The 27,716-nt window shown below is 30.3% G+C and overlaps 1 protein-coding gene across 1 annotated transcript; it reads left to right on the top strand.

Annotated features, from left to right (window-relative positions):
* Positions 1–879: 879 nt before the first annotated feature.
* Positions 880–27,291, top strand: Tmtc4 (Transmembrane O-mannosyltransferase targeting cadherins 4). Its single transcript, XM_074176315.1, has 10 exons — positions 880–1,035; positions 9,308–9,534; positions 9,584–9,962; positions 10,313–10,525; positions 10,580–10,782; positions 13,214–13,391; positions 13,450–13,766; positions 22,402–22,543; positions 25,235–25,532; positions 27,095–27,291. Exons 1-10 carry the CDS (start codon positions 1,033–1,035, stop codon positions 27,217–27,219), a joined length of 2,085 nt encoding a protein of 694 aa, XP_074032416.1. The 5' UTR covers positions 880–1,032; the 3' UTR covers positions 27,220–27,291.
* Positions 27,292–27,716: the final 425 nt, after the last annotated feature.

Raw genomic sequence — 27,716 nt, 5'->3', positions numbered from 1 at the left:
AAAAAGAATGTTTTTGAAACAAAAAGATGTTTTAATGTTACAACATTAAAACGTTGGCTTGCATGCCGTAATTTAAAAGTAACCAAAAAAAAGAAGTGAATTATAATAGACAGGTTAGTATACAGACTCTAGTTAAAGAGTAGCGGTAGATTCAAACTGTAATAAAAGAAATTTAAAATAATTATGAATTTCAGATTTATTTTCGAGTGAATTATGAATCAAATATAGATGGTAATGAAATATATTTAATTAAATATAATAAATGAATATAGTTTAATAAACGATTGATGTTATACCTATCTAATTCTTATCAATTGGTAATTAACTATGAAAAGCTTACTATTCATTTCATGTTTAGAGCATACATATCAATATTTATTTATTTATTGCAGTGTTGAATCTACTCTTCTCGACGTATGTATCCATTTTTTACATCTAACCTCATTAATATGAGGTTTTATAAATGGTATAAAAAACACGTTTTCTTCCGGATATCGATTATATGACGTACAATTCGCAAAATATCAATGCTTTGTTGGCATTATACTTTTTTTATATCAGAATTATATTGTTGAATAATAAATTAATATTACGTAAATACCACTGTTTTACGTGTGAATAGTTTATGTTTGTCCCTACTACTAGTGCTGCCTCTCGTGACAGGTTAGCTGTACTATTCTCAGGAAAAAGGCTCATTCTACCGAAATAAATGTATGTATAACCCCAATATATTTTAAATATTTTCTACTTTTTTGGTAATTTTACCTTTTTATCGAATATTTGTTTTGATATACTTCATAAAAATGATGGAATTATTTCAATTGAAATGATAGTAACACTGGATGTGGCAGAGTTGTCAGTTGTCACTATTTAAAGTGGTAGGATGGCAACATTGTCTGTAATCGATTTATTTTGTCTGTTGATAGGTTATATTTAAATTCTCATGTCTTCAATTTTGAAAATTTAAATACCGCTCAATGATGATCAATGAGTAATGGTGGAAGTAAAAACTAGAATTTAATTTAGGAAGCAATGGTAAGAACATTGGGGCAAAGAAAATATATTTCCTATGTATATTATATTTTCTTTCAATTATTTAACATATCCCAGTTTAATGTATTTTTGCTATTAAATTAATATTCAGGTAGCGACCCTGTATGAGAATAAATTGTAGTTAACTCTTATTTAAAATTTGTAATTATTTGGTTTCCAGTTTTTCGAAAAAAATCTGCACCATGGATATTTTAGGTTACTTATTTGTATAACTTTTCTCGTTGGGTTTAGATTTCCATGTGTACTTGAAAGATTTAACCTATCTAATAAATTATTGTCAATAATTTTCTGAAAGATACTTTTTGTGAAGGAGTCTGTTTTTACTGTTTTTCGAGTCCACAATCTAAAAAAATAAATGAAGCTGAATCAATAGAGAATCTGCTGAAGTGTCAAAGGTCAAACTGAAAAGTTCCAATTGGAAAGTCATTGTGTAATATAAGCTACTGAAAAGTCCAATTAGTCAGTAACTTGCCGTATTCATAAATTTTGCCTACAAATTGAATAATCAATGAAAAAAATTAAATTTCTATATTTTCAGATGGTTGACATTTTGGAAAAGGATCATTTTCCATTACCGTCATCAAAACCAAAAAAAATCACTTGTGGATAACGCCTCAATTGCAAACAGCTATATTTCTTTATTAGGATTATTTTCCGAAACGTTGACTATCCAAGATATCTTGAGAACTTTAATAGAATTATTAAAATGATTGAGATCCTTTGATCTGGTATAGATAGAGCAAAACTTTAGTCAAATATTGGTGGGAGAGAGTAGATTGATCTTGTCTGCTTAAATTTATCGTAACATGTCCCCTTATGAAGTTTCCCAACATTCTACTCTCCTTTATTAATCTTGATCAAACTGCCTATGATCATATTATCTTCGTCAATCTATTGAATATCAGAAGGAGAAAAAAAGAAATCGAATCTCTTATGTCATTTGCCATTTGAAGCAATTAGTAGGGCATTTTTGACCGCATATTTTTTAGTCTAATAAAAAGCAATTCTAATTATAAAAGTACGTAACAAGTTTTTTTGTACTGTGAAAATGAAATAATCATAGGGGTTGAATGCTATGGAGATATTAATTCTATTATTCGAAACAAATGAATAACAAAATCTATTTAAAAAATGTGTTTTTCCATCAACTAGATGTCGCCCCCTCAAGAAAGACACTCTAGAAGTTGAGCTAAGGATTAACGAAGTCTTACCTTTTAACATACAAATATGAAATGTATTCTTAGAAGATGCTCAAATGCAACTCTTTTCTTTGTTTTTCTGACCATTACTTAACTGCCGCTCATATTACACTACCTATACCTAACTACTATAGTTTTGTACCTAAATACTTAACCTAAATACAGTGCTCCAAAGTGGAAAAGTTCAAAAGTATATCTGGGTACACAATCGATCCTCTGATGTTAAAGCTTAAATGCACATAACCACAGAAATTTGTTTTGTATTTTCTCAGTCCTAGAAATATCTGTATGATGTAGGAACTCCATATTCTGCAATTACATTTTAAGATTGAATGTACAATATTTCAAAAATATTTATAAATAACTTGTCTGTGGATCATTAAAAAAATCCCTGTAATTTGAAATACTTGGATACAATGTGATCATGACATGTAAAGTTTACCTTAGTATCAAACAATACTCCCAAGTCCCGAACGCTATTGGTCAACATCAATCAATCAATCAATTGATGAAACCAGAGTCCAAAAACAAAACAGTTATGATTCAACACCATAACATCGCCTAAACTTTATCAGATTGGTTTTGATTTAATAAGAATATTCAGTAGGGTTCACAATTCTTGAAAGTTATAACATTCATTTATATCACATCAAAAAGATTAAACGGTTAAGTCTAACTGTACAGTTCTGCAGTTCTGTACAGTAAAATTTAAACATCAAATGATGTTCACACTCTTAACAAAGTATTGGTCCTATATAAGATCCTGGAAGAACTCCAGATGATATAGAACATTGTGTTGATATGGAACGAGAATTTTTAACAAACTGAATTATATTCATTAAATAATTCCATGAGAAGATCATGGTTAACGCTGTTAAAATCTTTAGAGAAGACCATATAAGCAGAGTTGATTTTATATTTTCTCTCAATATCGTAAACAAGATTTTGATAAGTCAATAAGTCGATCTACCAGATGAAAAGCCACGTTAGTGTTCAATAATTGTTTTCTGTGAAGAAGTCTACTTAAGAAGTAGAAGTCCTTGACATTAGTTAAGGAAGACATTCTGTACAATATTACCAGACCATATTTGAATTTATTATAAGTAACTGCTCTATAATATCCGGCGGTGTGTTGTTAGGTCCTGGACCCTAATTCTTCTTGAATTTTTTGTCAGCTGCTAGTATTTTCTTCCTAATAATGTTTTTTAATACAGCGTTTCTATCACAGATGAAATTAACTGATTGGTAACCCAGAACTAAGTGATTTACGGTGTTTTCTAATGTCTTGGCTTCCAGTCACGATCTTGTACCCGTCTCTCTCAATATCTACTTTATCACATTTAAACGTTCTCATTGCAGTTGACTGGATTTCTGTGTTTAATAATCTTTTCTTTATTTCAGAAATAGGTTTCCCTAATATACAATAAAAAAAAATAGGAAAAGATAGAACAGAAAAAGTAACTAATATATGCTATTCAGTAATTTTAAAACTATTACAAGTAACAAAAAATAGTTCTATCGCTCCGTGCTATTATTTTACAAATAATATTCATTATTTCTACTTAGTAATGCTAGTTATATAGGTAACATTAGAAGATTTATACCGAAACAATTCAAATATTTCACAATCAAAACTAACATATGAAACATAGATTTACAACTTTATCCAAATGTAAGTTATGTTTCTTTTATATATTTTAACAAATGTCTTTTGAAGACATTTATTGATAAACAGTCTTTTACGTCAGTTGGTAGGTCATTAAATTTAATGAAGCCTTTAAAAAATACTGAATTCATACTACTTTTGAAATTTGTTTTGACAATATGTAGAGTGCAGTTATTGCGAGTATAGTGTTCATGGATTTCATAATTGTAGTTGACCATATTCATGAAATAAGAAGGAGACAAATTATTTATTATCTTATAAATAAATATCATTGCGAAGTACAGTAACCTTTGTAATACGGGCAGCCACTGAAGGGTGGATAACATTGAATTTATTGGTGTGTATCTATTACATCTCAGAATAATTCTCATGCCTCTATTTTGCAATTTCTGCAGTTGATTAATTTTATTTAAGTTCATAGAGTATATGACTGATGCACAATAGTCAAAATGAGGCAGAATAATTGCTTTATAAACTGTTATTTTAGTGGCTGTTGATAAATTACTAGCAATTCTTGAAAAAAAGTATAATTTTTTTGAAATTTTTTTATGAACATAGTCGAAATGGCTATCAAAAGAAAGTGTATTGTCGAGTTGGACTCCTAAGTATTTTATATTTGTGACGATCTCAATTTTCTTGTTATCAATATTTATGTCTAAATTATTTATCCCAATTTTGTTGTATTTAAATTTATTAGTAATTATCATGGCTTTGGTTTTAGTTACATTTAATTTCAATTTATTGATATCGAGATATCTTTTAACACTGACTAGGATGGAATTCATTTTGTGAATAGCTCTATCCAAGTCTGTATCACTACATGCTAATAATGTATCATCTGCAAACAGATTTATGAATTCACAGTCCACAAATAAATTAATATCATTAAGATATATTATGAAAAGCAGTGGACCTAAAACACTACCTTGAGGAACACCCTTGTCATTTGTGATTTCATTTGAAAATGTATTGTTAATTCTTACCCTCTGCTTTCTATTAGACAAATAATCATAAAACCAATTGAAGGTCTGACCGCCTACACCATATCTCTTGAGCTTAGCAAGAAGAATATTTCTATCAATTGTCTCAAAAGCCCTTTTCAAATCGAGAAACACAGAAACAACATATTTGTTGTGCTCTAGTTCATTATTAAATTTACTTAATGACAACTGGAGTGCTGACTCACAGGAATGGTTTTTTCGAAACCCTGACTGTCTTTCGAATAAGATTTGATTGTCATTGATGAATTCCAACAATTGGTTATAAACAGTAATTTCTAAAATTTTTTCTAAGGCTGGTAGTGTATTAATAGGTCTGAATTCATCAGCTTTTATAGTATTACTGATTTTTTGGATTGGAATAATAGTACTGGTTTTAAGTCCCTGTGGAATTTTTCCCGTTCGTAAAGAAGTATTAATAAAATTAAGTATAGCATGACCAGCCGTTTCAAATATTTGTTTAAGTATTTTACAACTTAGTATTTCATGAATACTGTGTTTATTATCCAAAGAATTAATAATTTCTCTCAACTCCTTTAAAGTGATTGCTCTAAATTTCTTAAATGGTCTGTATAGGTTGTGATCTAGGTTTGACCATAACTCTTGGGTTTCAATGCTATCCGTTATTAGATTAACACTATTAACAAAATATTCATTGAACTCTTGGGCAATTTCAGTTTCATTTTTTATTATTATGTGATAACCATTTTTTTCAAATTTTATATGTCTGGGCATTTCTTGTTCTTTGTTATTGACCAACTGTTTCAGTGTTTTCCACATCATTTTTGGGTTATTTTTATAATTATCTACTTTCTCATGGTAGTAGTTCTGTTTATTTTTTTTTTAATAGATTAACTACTTCATTTCTAAGCTTTTTGAATTTTTCCCATAAATAATCTTTTTCAATTTCGTTAGCTTTTACAAAGGAAATATATGTATTGTCTCTCTCTTTGATTTTAATTAGAACTTCATAACTAAACCATGGGAGATGTGTCTTATACTGACAAATTCGAAGAGGAGCAACATTTTCGACTATGAGAGAACATTTTTCCATTATTTCATGGTATATCACCTCAATATCAATAGAATCCAATGACCAATTACATGATATAAGACTATTTTTAATAAGATCAAGATTACGGTCACTAAAATTTCTGTATTGTTTTGTTATATAATTGCTATTTGTTTTAACTGACGAAAAATTTACTGATATCAGTAAATGATCTGTTATACTCGGATATAAATGTACATTTGACACATAATTATTTTCATTTGATATTACATAGTCTATTAGAGTTTTGGATTGTATTGTAATACGGGTGGGATCAGTGATAGTTTGCTTTAATCCATATATTTCAAGTAGTTTTTTAATTTTTCTGACAAAAAGTATTATCAAGATAATTTAAGTTGAAATCACCTACTAAAATAAATTTCTTATTAGATGTCACCAAAATATCACATAAATCATCAAAATCTTCCAAAAATTTAGCATCAGAACTTGAAGGAGAGTGGTACATATTTCCAACCAACCAAATACTAGATCCTAAATTAATTTTAACCACCTTACACCAATAATTACCTTCTAGAACAAACGTTTTATAAACTGAAAATTCAAACTCTTTTTGAATATAAATCACTACGCCTCCAGTATGGCGGTTTGATGAATTACAACGAATGGTAGAATAATTTTCTATTCGTAATTCAGCGTCCTCAATGTCTGCAGTTGTCCTGGTTTCTGATAGTAAAATTACTTTAGGATTGTAGCATAGAATGCTCTCTTCAATTTCATCCTTATGCTTTAAAAGACTTTGAGCATTCATATATATAATATCACTGTTGAGTTGTATATCAGGGTACTTTAAATGTTTTTTCTTCTTTCAAATTTATCCTTATTAACGATTGTTGGTTTATTGTTAATATATTTGATGGTTTTGGAGTTATCACCATTTGCCATAATTTCTTCCAGTTCTGATTTGATTTTACGAAAATACTCCCTTTGTGCAAAGGTCTGATCTGCTGAAATTCTGATACTGGGTATACTGACAAGTGATTTATTTTTTAAAATTTTTATTGCTTCATCTGGAGATCTTAAAATAATTTTAATTGGTCTATTTTTATTCATTATTACTTTTCCTAGACGGAAACATTTTATTTCTTCTTTTTTCACTTCAAACACTTGTAGAATATTTTCAACAGCTGCTTTATCTTGTGAAGACCTCTCACTATTTGTATTGGCTCTTGATTCATTGACATTGTATATTATTATATTAGAAGCACGTTTCTGTCTTTCAGCCAATTCCGCAATTATTTCTTCAGTGTTGCTTACTCCTGATGCTTGAACTTGTGTTGTAAACTCCTCTATTTTTTTTCTGAGCAAGTTATTTTCTTCTTGAAGAGACTTATTAACTGCAATAATCTCATTCATATTTTTCATTAGCATTGGTATTTGTTTGAAGTTGGTTTTACATTCAGGACAAAAATACATCACAAGTCGTTCCTTTTTTAGGGTTACTGCTCTTATTTGAGTTGTTGAAAGCTTAGTACAACTTTCATGAATCATGTCGTTGCAACAATCACACATTATATATTCCTCTTCATCGGTAATATTTTTTTTACATTTGGTACAAATCGATTCATCCATTTTACTGTTTATATTTAATAACCTAACTTGTTGATGAAGCACGGCACTGGTAAACACTTTAACTGCTGTAGTTTTTGTTATTTTTTTTATGCATACACTTTTTATCCAAAAGAGGTTAAATGAGTATTTCCAACTGCTTGTTATGCAAATGTTACTTTATAATTTCTGCATATTATAACATCATAATAAATCTGGGAATGTTACCTTTCTAATGATATCAATTTCAATATTTAAAGTTTTGTTTAACCCACCGAAAGTCGAAATTAAACCTCCGAACGAAACTCGTAGAACACGTAGAACTCGTTCTAAAGAACTTTCTTACTCTTGTTATACTTTTCCCATGTGTCCATCTTTCTATTATCTATAAAATGCTACATTCTCTTGAGTTGTAAAATTTGTCCTTGAGTCAACAAGTCCCTCCGAAGTCCAAGGCCATAGTCACAGCGTCATTGGTGTTCTGTTATTTGTGGAGAATTCACACTGAAACTTTACTTGTGGTTCATGAAGAAGTATTCGCAGAAAATCACATAAGTCAGCTCCTGTGTCGATAAGGAATGACATATTTGTACCGACATCAGGAACAAATATGTAGTTTGACGTAGGGCTCGCATCGTCGTCGTCGCATCGAACGCGCAACTTCTAGCGATCGTGGTTTTTCGATCGCTATTGTGTAGTCCAATTTATTTACCTACCTTTTTGTAATCAACAATTTACGTTAAAAATTAAAATATTTTTTATAATATTACTATCCATCCGTTTTTTATGATCAGAAGCTACATGAAAATGATTTTTGAATATTTTTTCTGCTATTGTTTAAAAAGTTGTTATAAACAAATGCGTTGTTTATAAGATAACTTAAAATAAAAAAATATTCTCAATAAAAAAAAATTATTGTTATAGACGGATTTTTTAATTAACAATTTTTTTCTACCACTTGTAATTAATATTGAGGAACCATTTTTTTTTATCAAAATATATTTTGTTCTTTGATGTTCTCATTTAAATTTTCTTTGGTTAAACAATTTGTTATGAAAAATGAAATTTTTTTATATATTTTTTTCTCACTCTACACAATGTAACAAAAACAACCATTTATAATTTCTTGAGAAAAAAACTTATTTATATTTTATATCGAATTTTAAAAGTTCTGTTTTTTATTCCATCATTCTCATCTCTGGTTTTTATGTTTAAACTTATTATAACTTATAAACTAATTGATATACGATGAAAAAACTTCGAACTTATTCATTCTCTTTTAATTAAAAAACAAATTCAGCCTCAAATTCAAACTCTTACCCAATTATTTATTTCATTTATATCATTCGTTTATTAAAAAATTCAGTTTTTTCAATTTTTATGGTTGAATATAAATATGACTATATTACTCATGTAACTTTTTATCCGTATATTAGTCAATAATTTCAGCTTATCAATTTCAATTCAAATCTTTCACTTTATGAATTATGAATAAAAATTAGTTAACAAGAATTTTTTTCCTTGCGTTCATTAACCTAAGCATATTACAAAGATGATTAGTGGAGATATCTTATTGATGAAACTGAATTAGATGTCCATAAAAAGTTTTGAAAGTCAGCAGTCTAGGAGAGGCAATACCATTGCTACTGATGAGCTCATATCTAATGTTATGTTTCTAATTGTTTGATTCCATGTTGGCTGAGTATGTTCTACTCATAAAATGTCATAGATTGATTTCATGAAAAGTTAATAATATTTATTTGTTTAATTATAGGAAAAATCTACAAAATTGATAACAATTTCTGTAGCAGCCTTCATCTGTTATTGTAACACTTTGATGGGATCTTTTGTTTTTGATGATAATGAGGCTATTGTGAAAAACAAAGATGTGCTGCCGAATACCCCTATTCAAAACATATTCAGGAATGATTTTTGGGGTACAGATATCACTCTCAATAGCAGTCACAAATCTTACAGACCCCTAACTATATTGTCTTACAGGTAAATCTTATATAAACAAAAAGTAGGTTCAATAAAAAACTTTTTTCAGATTAAATGTATTGTATTCTAATAATAAATTGGATGCTTTCCAATTTCATGCCACAAATGTGATTCTTTATGGATTATTATGTCTACTAACAGTACCAGTTTTTGAACTGTTTCTCAAAAAATCTAAATATGCAACAAATATACACGACATTGCATACTACTCCAGTTTACTATTCACTGTTCATCCAATACACACTGAAGCTGTTGCTGGACTAGTAGGAAGGGCTGATATATTGAGTTCAGTACTTTTTTTTATGGTCATTTTACTATACCAGAAGATTCGCACTTCAAGAGGAGAGGCAGTCATACTTTGGTATATTATTACCGGACTTCTTACATTTTGTGCTGTTCTATGTAAAGAAACTGCCATCTCAGTTTTGGTGAGTGACATTAAAAAATATTTTAAAGACAAAAGTTAATAGTTTATTATTATTTTTTAAAATTATTTCAAATCATTTGCAGAAAACTGCAAACAAAAAATGAAATTGAATAATTCTCTATTGAAAACACTTTCCCAACACCAGAACAAAAATACAGTCTCTGGACGCGCGTTTCGCCAACTAACTTAGCGAGAAAATTATTATGAGTCATAATAACTCAGTCATAATGAGTCATAATAACTCAGTCATAATTTCTTTATTTTTTCCATAACTTGTGTTTTTTAGTGTTTAGACAATACACTATTGATGTGCTGTATTTCATAACCTTCTTGTACATTTTTAATTTTTAGGGTATTTTGATAATATATGATATTTATCGTGAAAAAAGGAGATCCATTATGTGGTATCAGCTATTTAATTTTCCTTTAATATTACGAGCCTTGAAGTTGCTTGTTCTTGGATTGGTAATCATGTTCTACCGTTTCAAAGTCATGAATTTTGAAGGTCCAATATTTACAAGCATCGATAATCCAGCGGCTTATGCTCAAAGTATTTTTACTCGTGTAAGTTATGAAAAATATATTTCAATAATGAATTTATTATTTTATATTTTACAGGTTTTTACTCATAATTACATATATTTGTTAAATTTTTTGTTATTAGTTTGGCCACAATGGTTGTGTTTTGATTGGTCAATGGGATGTATACCACTAATAGAAACAATGTGTGATATCCGAGCGATTATTGTAATGATAATGTGGTTTGTAGGACTGTATGCAGTGTTTACGTTGCTGAGGAAAAATTATCAAAATGAAATTTTGTAAGTATTTCTTTGAAATGTGGGGAAAGGAATGTATTCACCATTTGGCGAAAATATTTCAATTCTATGAACCTTGCATATTCGATAAATAGTATCAGACAATCAAATATTCAAGATCTGTTAGTGAATTCAAAGTTTTTTATTATTATTAGGTAAATTTTTTCTAGACGATTGAATAAGCAAAACAAGAATTAACGAATGATTTAGAAGTTTTTCAGATTCATCATAAGCTTGTTCATAGTACTTTAATTTTTCTACTTCACAGTCATTTTGTACATACCTACTTTTCAATTATAAATCAACTAGTTATCACTTATACATGTTTCACTTCTTGTCAATAATTTATATGTTTAATTCATTGTTTTAGACTCATTTTTACTGCCCTGAAGAAGCTTCCCATTAGAACCGAAAGCTTGGCAAAATAAAGTAGAGTTTTGATTTTGATTTTTGACTGAGAGACGCCGTTAATCCATTTTTCTTTTTCTATACATATATTTATACAGCAGAAGAATTAGTGACTGGATAAACTATAAATCAGTTCAATTTGTGAGGTTGCAGTCAATAGCTGGGCTGTTACAAAGAAAGCTGTTTTTTATATGTCAAGCTTTCAGTATATTTCACACCTTCGTCAGGACAACTACAATAATAAGATTATATATCTTGTAAAAAATATATAAATATGAAGAACTTACTAACGTGATAATAAAATAAAAAATGGTTCATAAACAGATAGAAAAAACATGAAATGATGACATTTGATTAAATTTTGTATCTAGTACAATCTAGTAATTCTAGTATTATTCAGAATTTTCCCACTTGACATTGTCAGTCAAATTTTGATCAACTGTCATCATTTCATGTTTGTTCTATCTGTTTTTGAACCATTTTTTATTTTATTCTGACGTTAGTAGGTTCTCCATATTTATATATTGTTTACAACATATATAATCTTATTATTGTAGTTGTCCTGACGAAGGTGTGAAATATACCGAAAGCTTGACATATAACAGCTATCTTTATCGAGGGCTGTAATATAAAAAGGACATAATAAATATATATATATATATATATATATATATATATATATATATATATATATATATATATATATATATATATAAAAAACATAATAACGGATAAAACAGAATACCCGTGCTATGTGAGAATATTAAATTTGGAAATTTCAATTTTGAAAGAAGTCTTCAACATCAAAATGACAACTTTTTGACATTGAATAATGTGAAATACTTTTTCAAATTTTTTATTATCGTTTATTAAAGAAAACAATATCAACAAAAAGACAGACATCGACAACCTCAGCAAAATTTATTCATTTTTACTAACAAAAAATATAAATCCGAATACATCCTGTAATATTAACACAGTATAAATCACCATAATAAACGATAATAAAAAATTTGAAAAAGTATTTCACATTATTCAATGTCAAAATGTTGTCATTTTGATGTTGAAGACTTCTTTCAAAATTGAAATTTCCAAATTGAGTATTCTCACATAGCACAGGTATTCTGTTTTATCCGTTATTATGTTATATATATATATATATATATATATATATATATATATATATATATATATATATATATTTATATTTATTATGTCCTTGTTAGATTACAGCCCTCGATAAAGCTAATGAACATTAGCGAAAGCTCGGGCAGCTAAAAAGAGTAAATATTTATTCTAATCAGACCGAATCCCCGAAAAACTACTATTCTATATATATATATATATATATAGATATATATATATATATATATATATATATATATATATATATATATATATAAATATTTTGATTGATACAACTAGTTTTCCTTTATTTTCATACAATAATTAGAAGATATTAAAGCTTCAAATCATGTGCGTAAAATTAATCTTTTTCAACATCAGAATAAAAATATGGTTTCTCGACGCGCGTTTTGCCAACTAAGTTAGCGTCCTGACTTGAGTCATAATGATCTCCTGAGGACGCTAACTTAGTTGGCGAAACGCGCTGGTGTTTGGAAAGTGTTTTCAATAGAAATTACAATTCATTAATTTTCAACTGAATGGAAAAGACTGCCCATGATGAGTTTTATATTCAAGTAAAAATTAGATATATACAAGTAGAAGATACCTTAGGTCTTAGGTGTTCAACAACTGGAATTTCATGATCATTATGTTCTATTATACTTGTGATGCACTGTTTGGAATCTTTGGTGTAGTAAAGAATATTACTGGAGTTTTATCCCACCACCAAACCGTTATTTTAACACCCCGACACGTGTTTCGATTACCAAGTGATCATCTTGAAGAGGAAGATTATCTTCAAGATGATCACTTGGTGATCAAAACACGTGTGGAGGTGTCAAATAACGGTTTGGTGTTGGGATAAAACTCCTGTGATATTCATGTTCTGTTATGTTTTCAGAGATGCACGAATAATGGGTGTTTGTCTTATTGTTCTACCATTTTTACCTGCAGCAAATTTGTTTTTTCCTGTGGGTTTCGTTATAGCAGAAAGAACACTGTTATTGCCTAGTGCAGGATTTTGCCTTCTAGTCGTTATAGGATTGAAAAAATTACAGAGAAAGGATGATAATAAGAAGGTAGCAAATTGTTAAGTGGGTGTGCATCTTATGATATTTCAAAAGATTTGTATTTCAGATGTACCTGATTTTGCTACACATCTTACTCATAATATTTACTTTTCAAACGATTTTAAGGAACATGAATTGGCTCACAGAAGAAAAACTCTTTACGTCTGCTCTGGAAGTGTGTCCGTTGAATGCAAAGGTTCATTACAACGTAGCAAAAATAGCAGCTGACAATAACAATAAAATTTTGGCTATTTACGAGTATGAGAAAGCTATTGAACTGTATCCCAACTATGAACAAGCAATGAATAACTTGGCTAATCTACTAAGAGAAAACAAACAATTCAAAGACGCAGAACTATTACTGAGGAAAGCCATAACTATAAGGTGAATTACATATTAATTTTCTTACTCTGTGGAATATTTATTTATTTATTGCATGGGATCACCTCTTTTATAATAGTACAAGCATCAAATTTAATAAATATTCATATACAATTTGAAAATTATAGAAAATACTGAAAATGTAAAAGTAACACTAATGTTTTTCTTTATTCGTACTATTACATTTACATATCTCAATTCTATCAATCAGAAAATAAATAAAACAGAAAAAAACGGAAATGAATCCGCGCGTGGCATGAAATTTTTGTCCAAACATTAAACGTGAGCAATCATCTGAAATAAAAATTTTCTCCAGAGATATATATATATATATATATATATATATATATATATATATATATATATATATATATATACATCCCGATATCAATATGGCATCCATACATTGAATGCGCTGATAGGGCGTCCATCATAATTTGAAGAATTTACCGAATATATTTCATGGTAAGTACTAGAAAACTGATTTCTGTAGGCTGGCATGACATTTTTACCACCATAAAAAAATTAAGTTCACTATTGATTCGATAGTAGAGCGTCCGTCCGTCAAACATTCATAAGAACTCCTCAGTATACACCATCATCAGACATCTGATTGATAATAGGGAGTCCAATAAGTATATTTTCATACATGAAATAGATTATTGGGAATCCTTACAACGTTGCCAATATTTACCGCATTAAATGTAGGCAGCAAGTGGGTTTTAATTTCTTCACATCTGTTTTTCAACAAGCGTTGTGCCAACGACAAATTGCGTATGGATTTCAGGTAGCCGGTATGTATTTCATTTTTACATAGGTACCAAGTGATATTGACTGATCATGAAAAGTTTATTCCATAACGAAATTTTCAATATCATTCGATAATTTTTGTCTTGGTTGGCATATTTCCATTTTAACACTGTATGATATTTAAGCGAGCCGAATATAATGATAGGAGAAGTGAAACCGACACATGCATGGTGTGATTATTGAAAGTTCAACTTTAATTACAAAAAGTTCATTGTATATTTCCATTAGAAAACAGCAAGAATTCAAAGTATTCAAACTAGTTGAAGACGCCAAAATGACAGACGATAGGATAAATAATATGAATTACCAAAGAATGTAAATATTCACGGCCGTAGATGACAGTGTAAAATCTGTTTTCAGCGTTTGCGTGGTTTGCAGGTTTTTATGCCTGACGTTTCGTCTACTACTGCGGTATACATTATCAGAGGCGATGTGGTAACGGTTGCAAAGCCCGAGTTCGTGGTCGAGTTGTTGTTCCCGTTAACTGAGTTATTGAGCATTGAAAAATTTGGTTGTTGAAAATTGGACGTGCCTGAGTGTTTTGTTGAGCACAGTCATATTTACTCAGTGTCATATTTATTCCATTTGGCTGATACACACTACACAGGATAGCCATCTAGAAGGCATCAAGACCTGTCAAGATTCATTTCCGTGTATGGTATACGATTTTTCGAGTCATGCATTTTTCAATATTTCTTTAAGGACTGACCTAAATATTTTTTAATTTTTTCTAGAGTTTTTCGTTTTTAATACGCTTTTATTAGGTCGACCTGTATGTATGTATGTAACTATGTAGTCAAATCTAAGAAAACTAATTTAACCATCTTTTAAAGATCGTAGCGTTATGAAAATTGGCAGTTTTATGTGATTTTGATGACAATATGGTAGGTACTCTGGAGCTGATCTGATGATGGAGCCGGAAGATAGGCACTAGGATTCCATGATGAAATATCGTATCATAGTCGTGTTTGGTCTTGTAATGAACGTGAATCTCTTTTTATCAATGTGCTCCACAAGATCACATTATAAAAGTTCAAAAACATTATATTTTGTTCATTATGATTTTTTTTAGTAACATAACATATTGTTTTAATTTTTCTATATATTTATCATTATATCCTGTTTCTGTATCAAATAAAGACATTCGGTAAGTTGAACAAACTGTTTTAGCGCAATTTGTTTATAAATTGTGTATGACCGTATGGGAATTCAAAAAATTTTTATCTTCATAATATGATATTCAGAAAAAAATACGATTTTTAATTGTTTATGAACGTTTTTTTATATATCTCGAATGTTCAAATGATTATTCGGAGAATGTTTTCTATTTTGAAAATCATAATTGACATTTCTCTACAAATTGACAGAAACATTTTTCATAATTAATTTTATCATTTATTACCAAAACAATTTATTATTAACGCATTCTTAACCGTCAGAGTTAGTATCTGAGTTTGATACGTAGAATGCCTGAATCAGTTTTCGATATACTGGATGGTTAGTATTTTGTTGATCAACAATCATGCCGTACTCGAAGTTGAAATTGTCATCATCCCAACAACATCGGATGCACTCATCACTGTTTTTCTACTGCTTTAAGTTTTACTGCAGTTAGATACCTACTATGCAACTACAATGAACTAGTTTCAGTAATTCTAAACCTGCCAATGATTCTGGTGTTTTCATGGACAAAAAGAGAGTCTCAATTTTTTCTCATCCCCGATCTGTAGCTGTTGTAAGATTGTTCAGCTATGTTCGAACTTGACTAGTCTGATCAAGAAGTGCTTTTTTCTTCTTCAGCAGTCTCCGAAAATTATGGTTGAGGTGTCATTCGATTCGGAATAGCGTCTAGAAAGTTTTTGGGAACGGACAACTTTCGGAAATGAAAATAGCAAAAGTTATAAACAATTTAGTGAAAAATAAAAAACGGGTTTAGTTATTTCAAAACTAATTGAGATTTTCAAATTCGAAAATAGGAAGAAATTTTCTATAATAAAGTCTTAACTCCCGGAACTGTATGACCAATATTTATAATTTTCCCGAAGCCCTGAAAATGAGATCGTAATCGGATGTTTGGCCGCCGTGAACCGTGCCTGTTTGGGCCGTTTTTACAAAAAAAAAATTTGGCATATAAAATTTATAAATCAAGGAATGAAAGAATTCAGGCAGATACTCAAATGCTAAATTAACAATAATCTGTCGGTGAAAATGTTTATTGCAATTATTCGATTTATTACGCTATTGTTAATATTTTTATTTTCACCACTAGTTGACAATTTTTTTTTAAATGTTTTTAAATGTTTTCAATTATTTGGAACAAAAAAAATTAAAATTTTTAAAATTTTTCATTGTTTTATAAATAAACAATTTGTAATAAACAAATGAATTTTTTCATTTCATTTTTGTTCTTGTTGCAATTAATGAATGAAAAACAACCCTGTATTTTTTTTAATTTTTTTTTAATTTTTATCGAATTTTATAAATTTTGGCGCTCTATAATCAATCTATTTTTTCATCATTTGAATTATTATATTCATTAAACTAATGGAGATACAATGAAAAATCGCTAGACTCATTTTTTCTCCATTAATAAAAGAATATATTCAGCTGAAGTTTGATTTTTTTTATAAAATTATTCATTCGAATTATTCTAATTTTTTACAAATTTTTTTTTGAAATATTGACAATTAGTGGTAAAAAAATTGTAAATTAACAAATGCGGTTTTTTGCATTGCACACAATTTTTCAAGAAACGCTATTTTTTTTAATCATAATTTTTATTAAAGATTAGGATCCAAAATAAATTCAAATATGTTATAAACGCATTTGTTTATAACAAATTTTTAAACAATAGGTGATGAAAAAAATATTTTTATGTAGCTTCTGATTTGAAAAAAAAATATACTAATAATAATAATCAAAAAAAAATTGTTCTTCGATTATTTAATAAACTTTTTAATTCAAAAATGCAGTAAATGGTTAATAAATAACTGAAAAATAATAATTTTTCAATATTTTGGAAATAAATCAATTCCTAACCGTTATAATCATAACTCTATGGAAGGAAAAAAATTCCACACTTTTAGTTTGAAAAATATCACACTTGCAATAATGATAATCGAGTGATAAAAAATTGTTAATTAACAATAGCATAATAAATCTAATAATTGCATTAAAAATTTTTTACCGACAGATTACTGTTAGTTTATCTTTTGAGTATATGACTGAATTTTTTCATTCCTCAATTTATATATTTTATATGCTATAAATTTTTTTTTGTAAAATTAACCTAAACACGCACGGCCTACACGCGGCTAAACACCCGATTTAGAGCTCTATTTCAGAGCTCCGGGAAAATTATAAATATTGGTCCTACAGTTCCGGTAGTCAGGACTTTTCGATAGGAAATTTCTTCCTCTTTTCGAATTTTTTTTTTCGATTTTGAAAATTCCAATTAGTTTTTGAGATATTTCCAAAAAACTGGACCCATTTTTTATTTTTCACTAAATTGCTTATAACTTTCGCAATTTTCATTTCCGAAAGTCATTCCGAAACATTGGCAAATGTTTCTCTGAAAATAGCTCAGCATTCTTGGATTATTCTTTCCTTCAGTGGCTTTATTGAATCAGATTGCGTCGTCTTTAAAACAACCTATTTTAAGTAAGTGGCCCAGAGGAAAAAATCTAGAGGAGATAGGTCCAGGGATGTGAGAGGCCATTCAGTAGAATCTCTTCTTCCAATACATTGATCAGCATAATTATTATCTAACCATTGAATAACTGGAACTACAAAATAATAAGGTTCCCCATTCTGTTGAAAATGTAATACATTTTCTTTCAAAGATAAATTGCCGTGTATGTCTCTGTGATTCTCTAATTCATGAACTATCCGAGGTTCGATAGATCTTTCTAGCATGTGATCATACATTTCGCCATTTACATTTTCTTCTATATACAGTGTGTAACAACGAAAACCTAACAGAGCCGTTTTTGAATATAAAAAGTAAGATTTTCAAAAAAGCTCGGACACGTCGATTTCTAATTGAAGGGGGACACCTTTCAGACTAATCAGATTTTTTGTAGTACGCACCCCCTCAGAGAGGTGCGTCCGACGACCTTTATTTAGATGGGGAAAGTAGGTCGAGTGGCACCTTGTTTTAAAGGTCTTTCGAATACCTTCACAACTCTGTTAAAAGAAAATTTTTGTAACGATTAGTTTTCGAGATAATTTGAAGTTAAAATTGCCATGTTGATAATACATTAGACAGACCACTCGGTAACTTGTATGCCTAAATAAAAAAAGTTTTAAGCAGTTCTTCTTATCAATTTTTTGTTAAATAACAACGTTCGATTGTTTTGTTGAAACGGGTCGTGTATTGTTATTTGTTTAAACATTTCTTTCACTACTGCCGAAAGGGTTTCAGTTATTGCTTCATTTTTTGGCAACGACCAAAATGCTAATAAAACATCAATTTTATTTAACGAGCAAAAACCTGGTAAACACCTAAGCAGAAATCACGTTCTGGATTTGGTCACAAAATTCAGGGAGACAGGTTCGGTTTTAAATGAAAAAAGTGATGTTCAGAGAAGGGTAGTGAATGACGATAATGCGATTGTAGTGTTTGGTCAAGTCATCGCCAATCCCAGGTTAAGTACCAGAGGTTTATCCGCAATGGCAGGAATAAGCCATATGATCGCATGGAGAATCCTTAAAAACCACAAATACCATCCTTACAAAATTAAACTTGTTCGTGAACTCAATGAGGATGATTTTGACCGAAGACAGGAGTTTTGTGAGGGCATGAGTGAAATATTAATGCAAAATCCCGAACTGCTTTATAACATCTGTTATTCGGACGAAAGCTCATTTTATTCAAATGGTTGCGTGAACCGTTACAATTGCCGTTATTGGTCGGATGAAAACCCAAGACAATACGCAGAAATACATACCCAACATCCCCAAAAGTTGAATATCTGGGCCGGAATATTAGGCAATCATATTATAGGTTCATTTTTCATTGATGGAAATTCAACCGGTGATTCTTATTAACAACTTCTTGAAGAGGCAATTCAACCTTCATAAGTAGGTGCCACTCAATTTACCTAAAATGTAATGGTGGTAACCAACCCCATCCCCCGGAGAAATCTCCTCGTAATAAACAAATAATTCGACATCAAATGGACACGTATTAGCAGGTTGTCATAAAAAGCAAAAATTTATTTTTTTTATGAGAGTTCTGAACGTAACTTGCACCTTAAAAACAATTTGATTTATTTTAAAAAGAGTTGAACTCAATGCAAATACCTTTAAAACTTCAAATTATCTCGAAAACTAATCGTCACAAAAATTTTCTGTTGACAGAGTAGTAAAGGTATTCGAAAGACCTCTAAAACAAGGTGCCACTCTCCTTCCCTATCTATCCCTATCTATTATCGAGACGAATAAAAAAAAATAGAAGAGGCGTAAAATATTCAAGTCTTAATATTAATGCTACGATGGTAAAAATCATGTTTTTGAAAATTTACTAAATTAATAATAGAAAATAAAATTTATTCTGAATGAATTCTTTTATTTGATGAACCAAAACTTACTGCATCGAATGTAGCTTTGAAGAGTACCATTGAAGAGCATATCTTAAGAGCTTTCAGATGATGTATCACAAGTAGGTGGTTGCCTTTCAAAAATATGAAGTTGTGGTGGCTGGGGGCAAGGGTGTGAGAGAAAAAACAAGTTAGTCATCACATCATTTGTTTCTCCCTTTGTATTATGAAAGTTGTTTTCAGCGATTTCTTATATTTTATTTGGTTGCTCAGAGATAGACCTTGTAAGTTTTCAAATTGTCACCCTGTGTATGAAACCGGCGCCGACCTACAAACATACCAAATCAACGATATTTCTAACAAATCATTGAGACTTCCCTCTCGCAAAAACTATTGCATTGTTGTCAGTTATATGGACGCCTCATAATCGCTCACATGTATGAAAAATATACGGCACAAGTATACGCGTACCTCCCGAGCGCCACCAAAATAAAAAAGACTCAACTAGAATATACGCCAATACATATAATTTTGACAATGAAATTGATAAATAGGCGCCCATCTGAAATTTTGTCAGATGGAAGATAGGGAACCTCTGAACTGCCTGGCATGGTGAAACAATTCGGCGTCCATATATGGACGCCTCATTGAAACCGGACGCCCGATTGATAGAAAATTGTAAATGTACGGAAGCTCTATTGATAGTTGGATATATATATATATATATATATATATATATATATATATATATATATATATATATATATGAATCTAAAAATTATCAATACTAGAAGATTAAAATTCAAACCAAAGACTAAACAATTTGAAGTGAAATAAGATTGTAAAAGCTTTAGTCAACTCACATTTCTAAAATATTAAATTTTATATCAGATTGGCACTAAAATCACATTAGAATACTCATGATGCACTGTTTGGAACCTTTGGTGTTGTAATGAATATCACTGGAGTTTTTTCCCAACACCAAATCGTTATTTTTAATACTTCGACACGTGTTTCAATCACCAAGTGACCATCTTCAAAAAGGAAGATTAAAACTAGAAACTAATGCGAGCTAATCCTATTTATACCAACCTAAATTAATTTTACAATTTTGCCTTATCTATTATTTTACAATATATGTTTATATAAAACAATTTTTAGCTATACAAAGATTAATTTCACAATATTGCCTATCCAAATTTATTTTCGCAATGTGTCCTTAGTAGTAATCAGTAAACCCAACAACATTATTTTATTTTAAAACATATTTTTGTTTAAACAAGTCATACACACAGAGCCTTTTGGGAAGTCCAAAAGACAAAGTCGAGAATTCGGAAAAGTCTGGAATTTACGAAATTAAATGTAAGGACTGCGATGCAAAATATTATGGACAGACAAAAAGAATTAAAGTAAGATATAAGGAACACATAGCACACTTAAAATATGGAAGACCTGAAAAATCAGCAGTCGCCCATCATATTTTGCAACAAAACCATTCCATAGTTCATTAAGATTAGTTAGACAAGTTAACAACAACAGGCAACTAGATGCCCATGAGAGTATAGAAATAAGTAAACACAATAATATTATGAATAACGATGACGGACCTATACCAAAGAGCATACTATATAGCTTGTTAAAATAAAATAATGTTGTTGGGTTTACTGATTACTACATAAGGACACATTGCGAAAATAAATTTGGATAGGCAATATTATGAAATTTATGTTTATATAGCTGAAAATTGTTTTATATAAACATATATTGTAAAATAATAGATAAGGCAAAATTGTAAAATTAATTTAGGTTGGTATACCTGTATAGGTAGTACGCCTGGATGGTTTACCTGTATGGGATACCTACCTATATAGCATAAATAGGATTAGCTCGCATTAGTTTCAATCTTCCTCTTTGAATGTGATCACTTGGTGATTGAAACACGTGTCGAGTTGTTAAAAATAACGATTTGGTGTGGGGAAAAAACTCAGTAATATTCACATTAGAATAATTACATCAGAATAATTACATCTGCTGATTATATTATGAGAAACACCTCATGCAAGTCTATAACATACTCTCCTTGTAGCTTTAAAGCTTTCTAGTGTTTTTAATGGAATAGTTCTGGATATAAAAACCCATTAACTCTGGTGCTGATTTCTCCACATTATATTAATCAGGAAAGCAGCAGATATTTCATTTATTCATGAAATTCATGCTGTTTCACTAGTAGTTATTTTTGTTCAATATAATATATTCTTCAAGTTTAAGACCTTATCACTTTTCAAAAGGCCCAACTTTGCTGCAGCCTGGATGAATCTTGGAATAGTACTGACGAATTTAAATAAACCAGAAGAGGCAGAACACTGTTACAAAATGGCTATTAATCACCGAAACAAATACCCTGACTGTTATTACAATTTGGGAAACTTGGTAAATACTTTTGACTAATAGTTTAGATACGAAGGTAACAAGTACTTGCTTATCAATTGATTTCTATGCAAAAATGTTATATCTACTCTGATTATTGTATGAGAATTTGAGTACCTAAAACATTTAATACGAAAATAATTACTCTGAAAATTTTTTGCCAAAAAAATTATCCTATCAAATTTGTCTATTTCTAGTCATGTGTGTCGAAATAACCAATGAAACCATCATTACACTGATAACTACCCATGGATAGTTTTCACGGGTAGTTATCACTTATGTCATGACATTGCTAAGCAACCAACACAATAAAGTTGTTTGACATTTCAGTAATTCAATTTATTTCGAAAATGTCACTTCCTCGCTTTGGTGTTTCTATGCAGTAACCGAGGCAAATACACCAAGATCAACGGAATATCATTATACGAATTGTTCTTTTAATTACTGTGTGTTCAATAAATAATTTTGTTCGACTTGCAAAAAATTTTCTCACCGAATATCCCTCGAACATTGATAAATAACTCATAATTTTATCACAACTTCCTCAAGCACGTTATTTTAGGTAACATCCCTCCACCTTCGGCGTCGGGATGTTACCAAATAACGTGCTTTCGAAAACTATGATAAAATTATTTCGTTAGTTATCAATGTCCTTGGGATATTATAGCTGAAATGAGCGCTGTTTTGATGGCGTGTCTGTCAGTAGTATATTGGCATTGTTTATTATTATACGCTATTCGTGTCAAACAAGACAAAGCCTACTACTGTCACATATTCACATGTGGTAAAAGTTGTTTTATAGTAATGAAAGTAATCTTAGGTTATTGGCTGGTAGAACTCAGTAAAACATTTTTTGAAATTGTCAATTTTCAAGTTTTAATTCTTGTTGTTTGTTATTGAGAAAGCTTTCAAATGAAATCCTGCAATCACTATGCTATTGAAAAAAAATATGGGGATAGCTGCTGCTCACATGGGGGTGACTTTTCCGATACGAATTTATTAAAATTATGCTCCCTTGAAACAAAAATTGAGTTGTTCTTGAAATTTTTGAAAAATCGTCTGTGTGTGCATGAGTTGAATATCTTGTATATAAAACAATGTCAATATAAAATGAATTTTCAGTCATTTAATTTCCAAAGGTGAAATCATAACTGCTGGATTCTGTCTGCTCAATACAAAAATATTTGATGAAAGGTTTTGAAATATTGGAGACTATGATAGGGTCTGAATTGGAAAACAATGTTCAAGATAATGTTCTAATTGTTTGGTCAGATTTCAATCATGATCCTACTGGACTTTAACCTTCCTATATTCTTGTTGTGTTCATGAACATAGGTACTGGCTTAAAGAGAACAAAATCCGTTTTAGTAGGCCGTGGTCCAATGAAACCTAAAGTGCTTAACGTTTCATCTGCTACTGCGGCAGATATCAGAAAGTGGTATGTGCGTTTACTGCGAGAACGGAAGTTGTATCTCGAAGTCTCAGTAAAGAATAATTGGCGAGCTAAGTGGTCTGTTGTATTTAAACTTTCAGAGGGTGGTGAGATGATGGTGGGAAAAGTGGTAACTCCAAAGATAAAATATTACTGTCCTTCTGTTTGAATCAAGACATGCTAACGAATTAGATCTGGTTTTCAGGAATTTGAACGTTAAAGTAGCCTTACAAACTTCTCGTTCATTCCAACAAATGTTAGGTAACTCCAAAGATAGGATGTTGGAAAATGGAAAGTCGGGGATATATGAAATAAGCTGTGAGGACTGTTACAAAAAATACATCGGTTAGACGAGCTATTGAAACTCGTTTCAAAGAACATATACCAAACATCCGATTTCGGAGACCAGAAAAATCATGCCTTGGAAAACGGCCATAGAATAAATGAGAACCATCTGAAGTTGTGGCGATTGGTACATGACACTAAATTTTTGGATGCTTTCGAAAGTCTAGAATTTGCAAAGTGTGGCACGATGAACTGTGAGAAAGATACTATTCCAAACAGTCCATTGTTTCGAAGAATGTAAACTTTTACGGCCTTGATAACTGTATGAAAGCTATTTTCTGGGTTTTCTGGCCGTGGTGTGCAGGTTTTTATGCCTGACGATTCGTTTACTGCAGATCACGGCCAGAAAACCCAGAAAGAGGCTTTCATACAGTCCATTGTTTATCATTATATGACTTTCTTTGTTAAAATTAGCGGAAACTTTCACGATAACATTTTCAGTGACAGACAAAAAATGTCTTTCTCATAATCTTCTTCCCCATCATTGAACATATTTTCTTGACTTCTTTCATTATCTGATTCAAATGATATAGCACTCCCTCAAAGGAGAAAGTCATTCTACAAATCCAAAAATATCGTGATAACATTTATAGAAGAATCACTATGCGCCAAAAATATTGGGAATAGTTTGGCTGTATTACTTGCGCAGGACTCACACTTCACAATTAGAGACAAAAATGTGACAAAGATACTCACGCCGAAGTCTCAGTTGATATTTTCGCAGTTCGACTTTTTTGTTAATTTCCTGAAGTAAGTCGGTACGGAGCCTGAGTCGCGCGCGAGTAACGGAAATTTAAAAACTGAAATTATCTGACATCCACAAAACACGTTCAAATAAAACATTAATGAGTTAAAACTGTTGAACAAAATCTTCATGAAAAGTATTTATCCAAAATCTAATAATCTTTTTGAAAAAGTATTTAGATTTGAAAAGACCAGAGGAAGCATTGAAGGCATGGGAAATGACCGTTCTGTACCGCCCGTCACATGTGGCAGCTTGGAGTAACACACTAGTGTTGTTGGATAGTCTTCAAAGATACGACGAAGTTCTTGAATTAGGCAGAACGGCCCTGATGCATAATCCCAAGTCAGCTGCCTTGCACTTTACTTTTGCAAATTCTCTAGGGAAAATTAAACAGTTCGAGAAAGCAGAAGCTCATTTTTTGGAAGCTATAAATATGAATTCTGGAAATGGGTTGTACTACTCAAATTTAGGTAAAGTTTTCATTTATTTCAATATAAGAAAATCTATTGATATTATTTCTAATGCAATTTGTTGAATGTATATAATCAAACTTCATTAATTGAAGTATAGGCTAATTTCAAGAGTAAAGGTCAGATCAAAGTTTTGGTTCATAGGATCATAATACAGAAGAATAGAATAGAATTCGTCATGAAATTCACATGATTACCATTATAAAATTGTATCAGATCAGGTTGTGGTTTGGAATACTGAAATTTTACATTTATAAAATACATACAGTACAATTATTAAAAATGTTTTTAGTTTTTGCTCAAAGCATAAAGTTCTTTTACAGCTGTAGAGTTTTGTCTATATCCAATATGTCACTGAACTTATAGCATTTTATACTTACGTATTTGGTAGCATGTTGTGTAATTTCTAAATGGTAAAAGAGTTGGTGAATGTTAAGTTTTTGCCGTATGTTTTAAGAGTGTAAATCGGCATTTTCCTCAAAGTAGAATATTTAAACTTGGTACAGTTAAAATGTTTACTTTCTGAAGATTGGCCTACCAAATGCTGTTGGTGATATTTTATTCATAGTTGGTAATATCTATAAAAACTGTTGATTTCCAAAATTCAAGCAATTAGGAATCACACGTTGAAAGGTAAGACCTCGTTAGTCCTTAGCTCGCACAAGTTTCTCAACTTCTGAGAGTTGTCGTTGGTATGGGGGCGACAGCTGATTAACGGAAAAACATATTTCAAACAGATTTTTAAACAATTTTTTTCGAAACAAATGTTTCTCGAAGAGAAGAAAGAAGTAGCTAAGGTTTCGTATCAATTGGGCACACAATACGTTTTCTCTTGCTACTTGTAACCATTTCAGAATTGCAACTCCCATGTTATTGCCTGATTCAAGTTTTATTTTGATCAATACAGAAAGCCAGGAATACTTAGTGGTGAATATTTTAAGAAAAATGAGTATGTTTCTGTACTAAACTACAAATTAACATTTTTTTATGTACTAACTTCAATGAAGAATAAAATTCTATTCTATACACTGCACCATGATTACATTACCGTTATGTTAAATTTACGAGTCTGTACATGTTATATAAGGGTGTTTCCATATTAAGTAGGTCACATTGTCATGAATTAAACCGCATTTTTTATTATCCTATATATGAATATGAATCTTTCAACATTTAGGAAGGGGGGATGGCTCTGGGCACGTTTAGTTATATATACTACTGTAATGTGCTAACCAGCATTTGTCTTTAGTGGACCAGCCAAGCCCAACACATATAATGGCTGGTCTTCCACCAAAACAAAGGCCTAAACAGTTAGGTACCTTCTTTTGGAAAATTGCCGATGGTCTGAAATTCTATTCATTTTGTTGCAACTTAAATTAATTTTCATTATAGTTGTCTATGTTACTTGGCCAAATCCAGAATTTTGTTTTCTTGTGAAGGATAACAAGGAGAGGTTAATGTTTTGAATTTTATTTGAAATATTCATATCCCTAGTATTATTATCTCTCATCGACAGTCATTTAGACTGCTTTAATGACACTCGTATTTTGTTTCTTTTTCAGGTGTTTTGTATCATCGTTGGGGTAAAGCAGAACTTGCTCGGGAAATGTATAAGAAGGCCCTACAAATCGATCCAAACCTAAAATCTACCGAACTCAATCTCAAAAAACTTTCTGTGGCTCATTGACGGCAATAAAAAAAAGAATAATCATTTCTTTCTCATTGTATATAATTATATTATTTATTGAAAACTTTTTCATACCGCTTTTTTTCATTTCCAAATAATTTATCAAAACCCGTCATCAAAAAAAAATCCGAAAAATTCAATATGAGTAGTACAAATAAATAATCACTTTGAAAAACTACTCGTACTTTGAAAATTACTTCAACGTCAATTTTTTTGGTAACCATTATCCCTTATGGTTGCCATCTAATCGGACTTGACAATACCGCCACCATTTCATAATCAAAGAATAGTTAACACTAAATAGTATACAACACTTCAACATCATTCTTCATCATGACGATGCCAACTACCACAAGCAATTGGTTATTATTTGAAGGTGAAAAACATCAAATCGGTAACTCATATTTTCTGTATTTTCCTAATTTATTGAGTTGCTATCTCATTTTCTTAAGACAAACCTAAAATGCGTTAAAGCGATTTTAATTATCCAAGTAAAC

This window comes from Leptinotarsa decemlineata, unplaced genomic scaffold (genome assembly GCF_025532065.1).
Source record: "Leptinotarsa decemlineata unplaced genomic scaffold, Ldec_3_MD MMD2_P_RNA_scaffold_14, whole genome shotgun sequence".
Taxonomy (NCBI): domain Eukaryota; kingdom Metazoa; phylum Arthropoda; class Insecta; order Coleoptera; family Chrysomelidae; genus Leptinotarsa; species Leptinotarsa decemlineata.
The sequence above is the reverse complement of the archived record's forward strand: the minus strand, read 5'-3'. Positions and strand labels throughout refer to the sequence as shown.

Excerpts from the sequence above, each read along its gene's own strand:
- Tmtc4 (XM_074176315.1), top strand. Across the intron at positions 10,526-10,579 it reads CTCAAAGTATTTTTACTCGT|GTTTTTACTCATAATTACAT; the intron begins GTAAGTTATGAA and ends TATATTTTACAG. Across the intron at positions 10,783-13,213 it reads AATTATCAAAATGAAATTTT|AGATGCACGAATAATGGGTG; the intron begins GTAAGTATTTCT and ends TTATGTTTTCAG.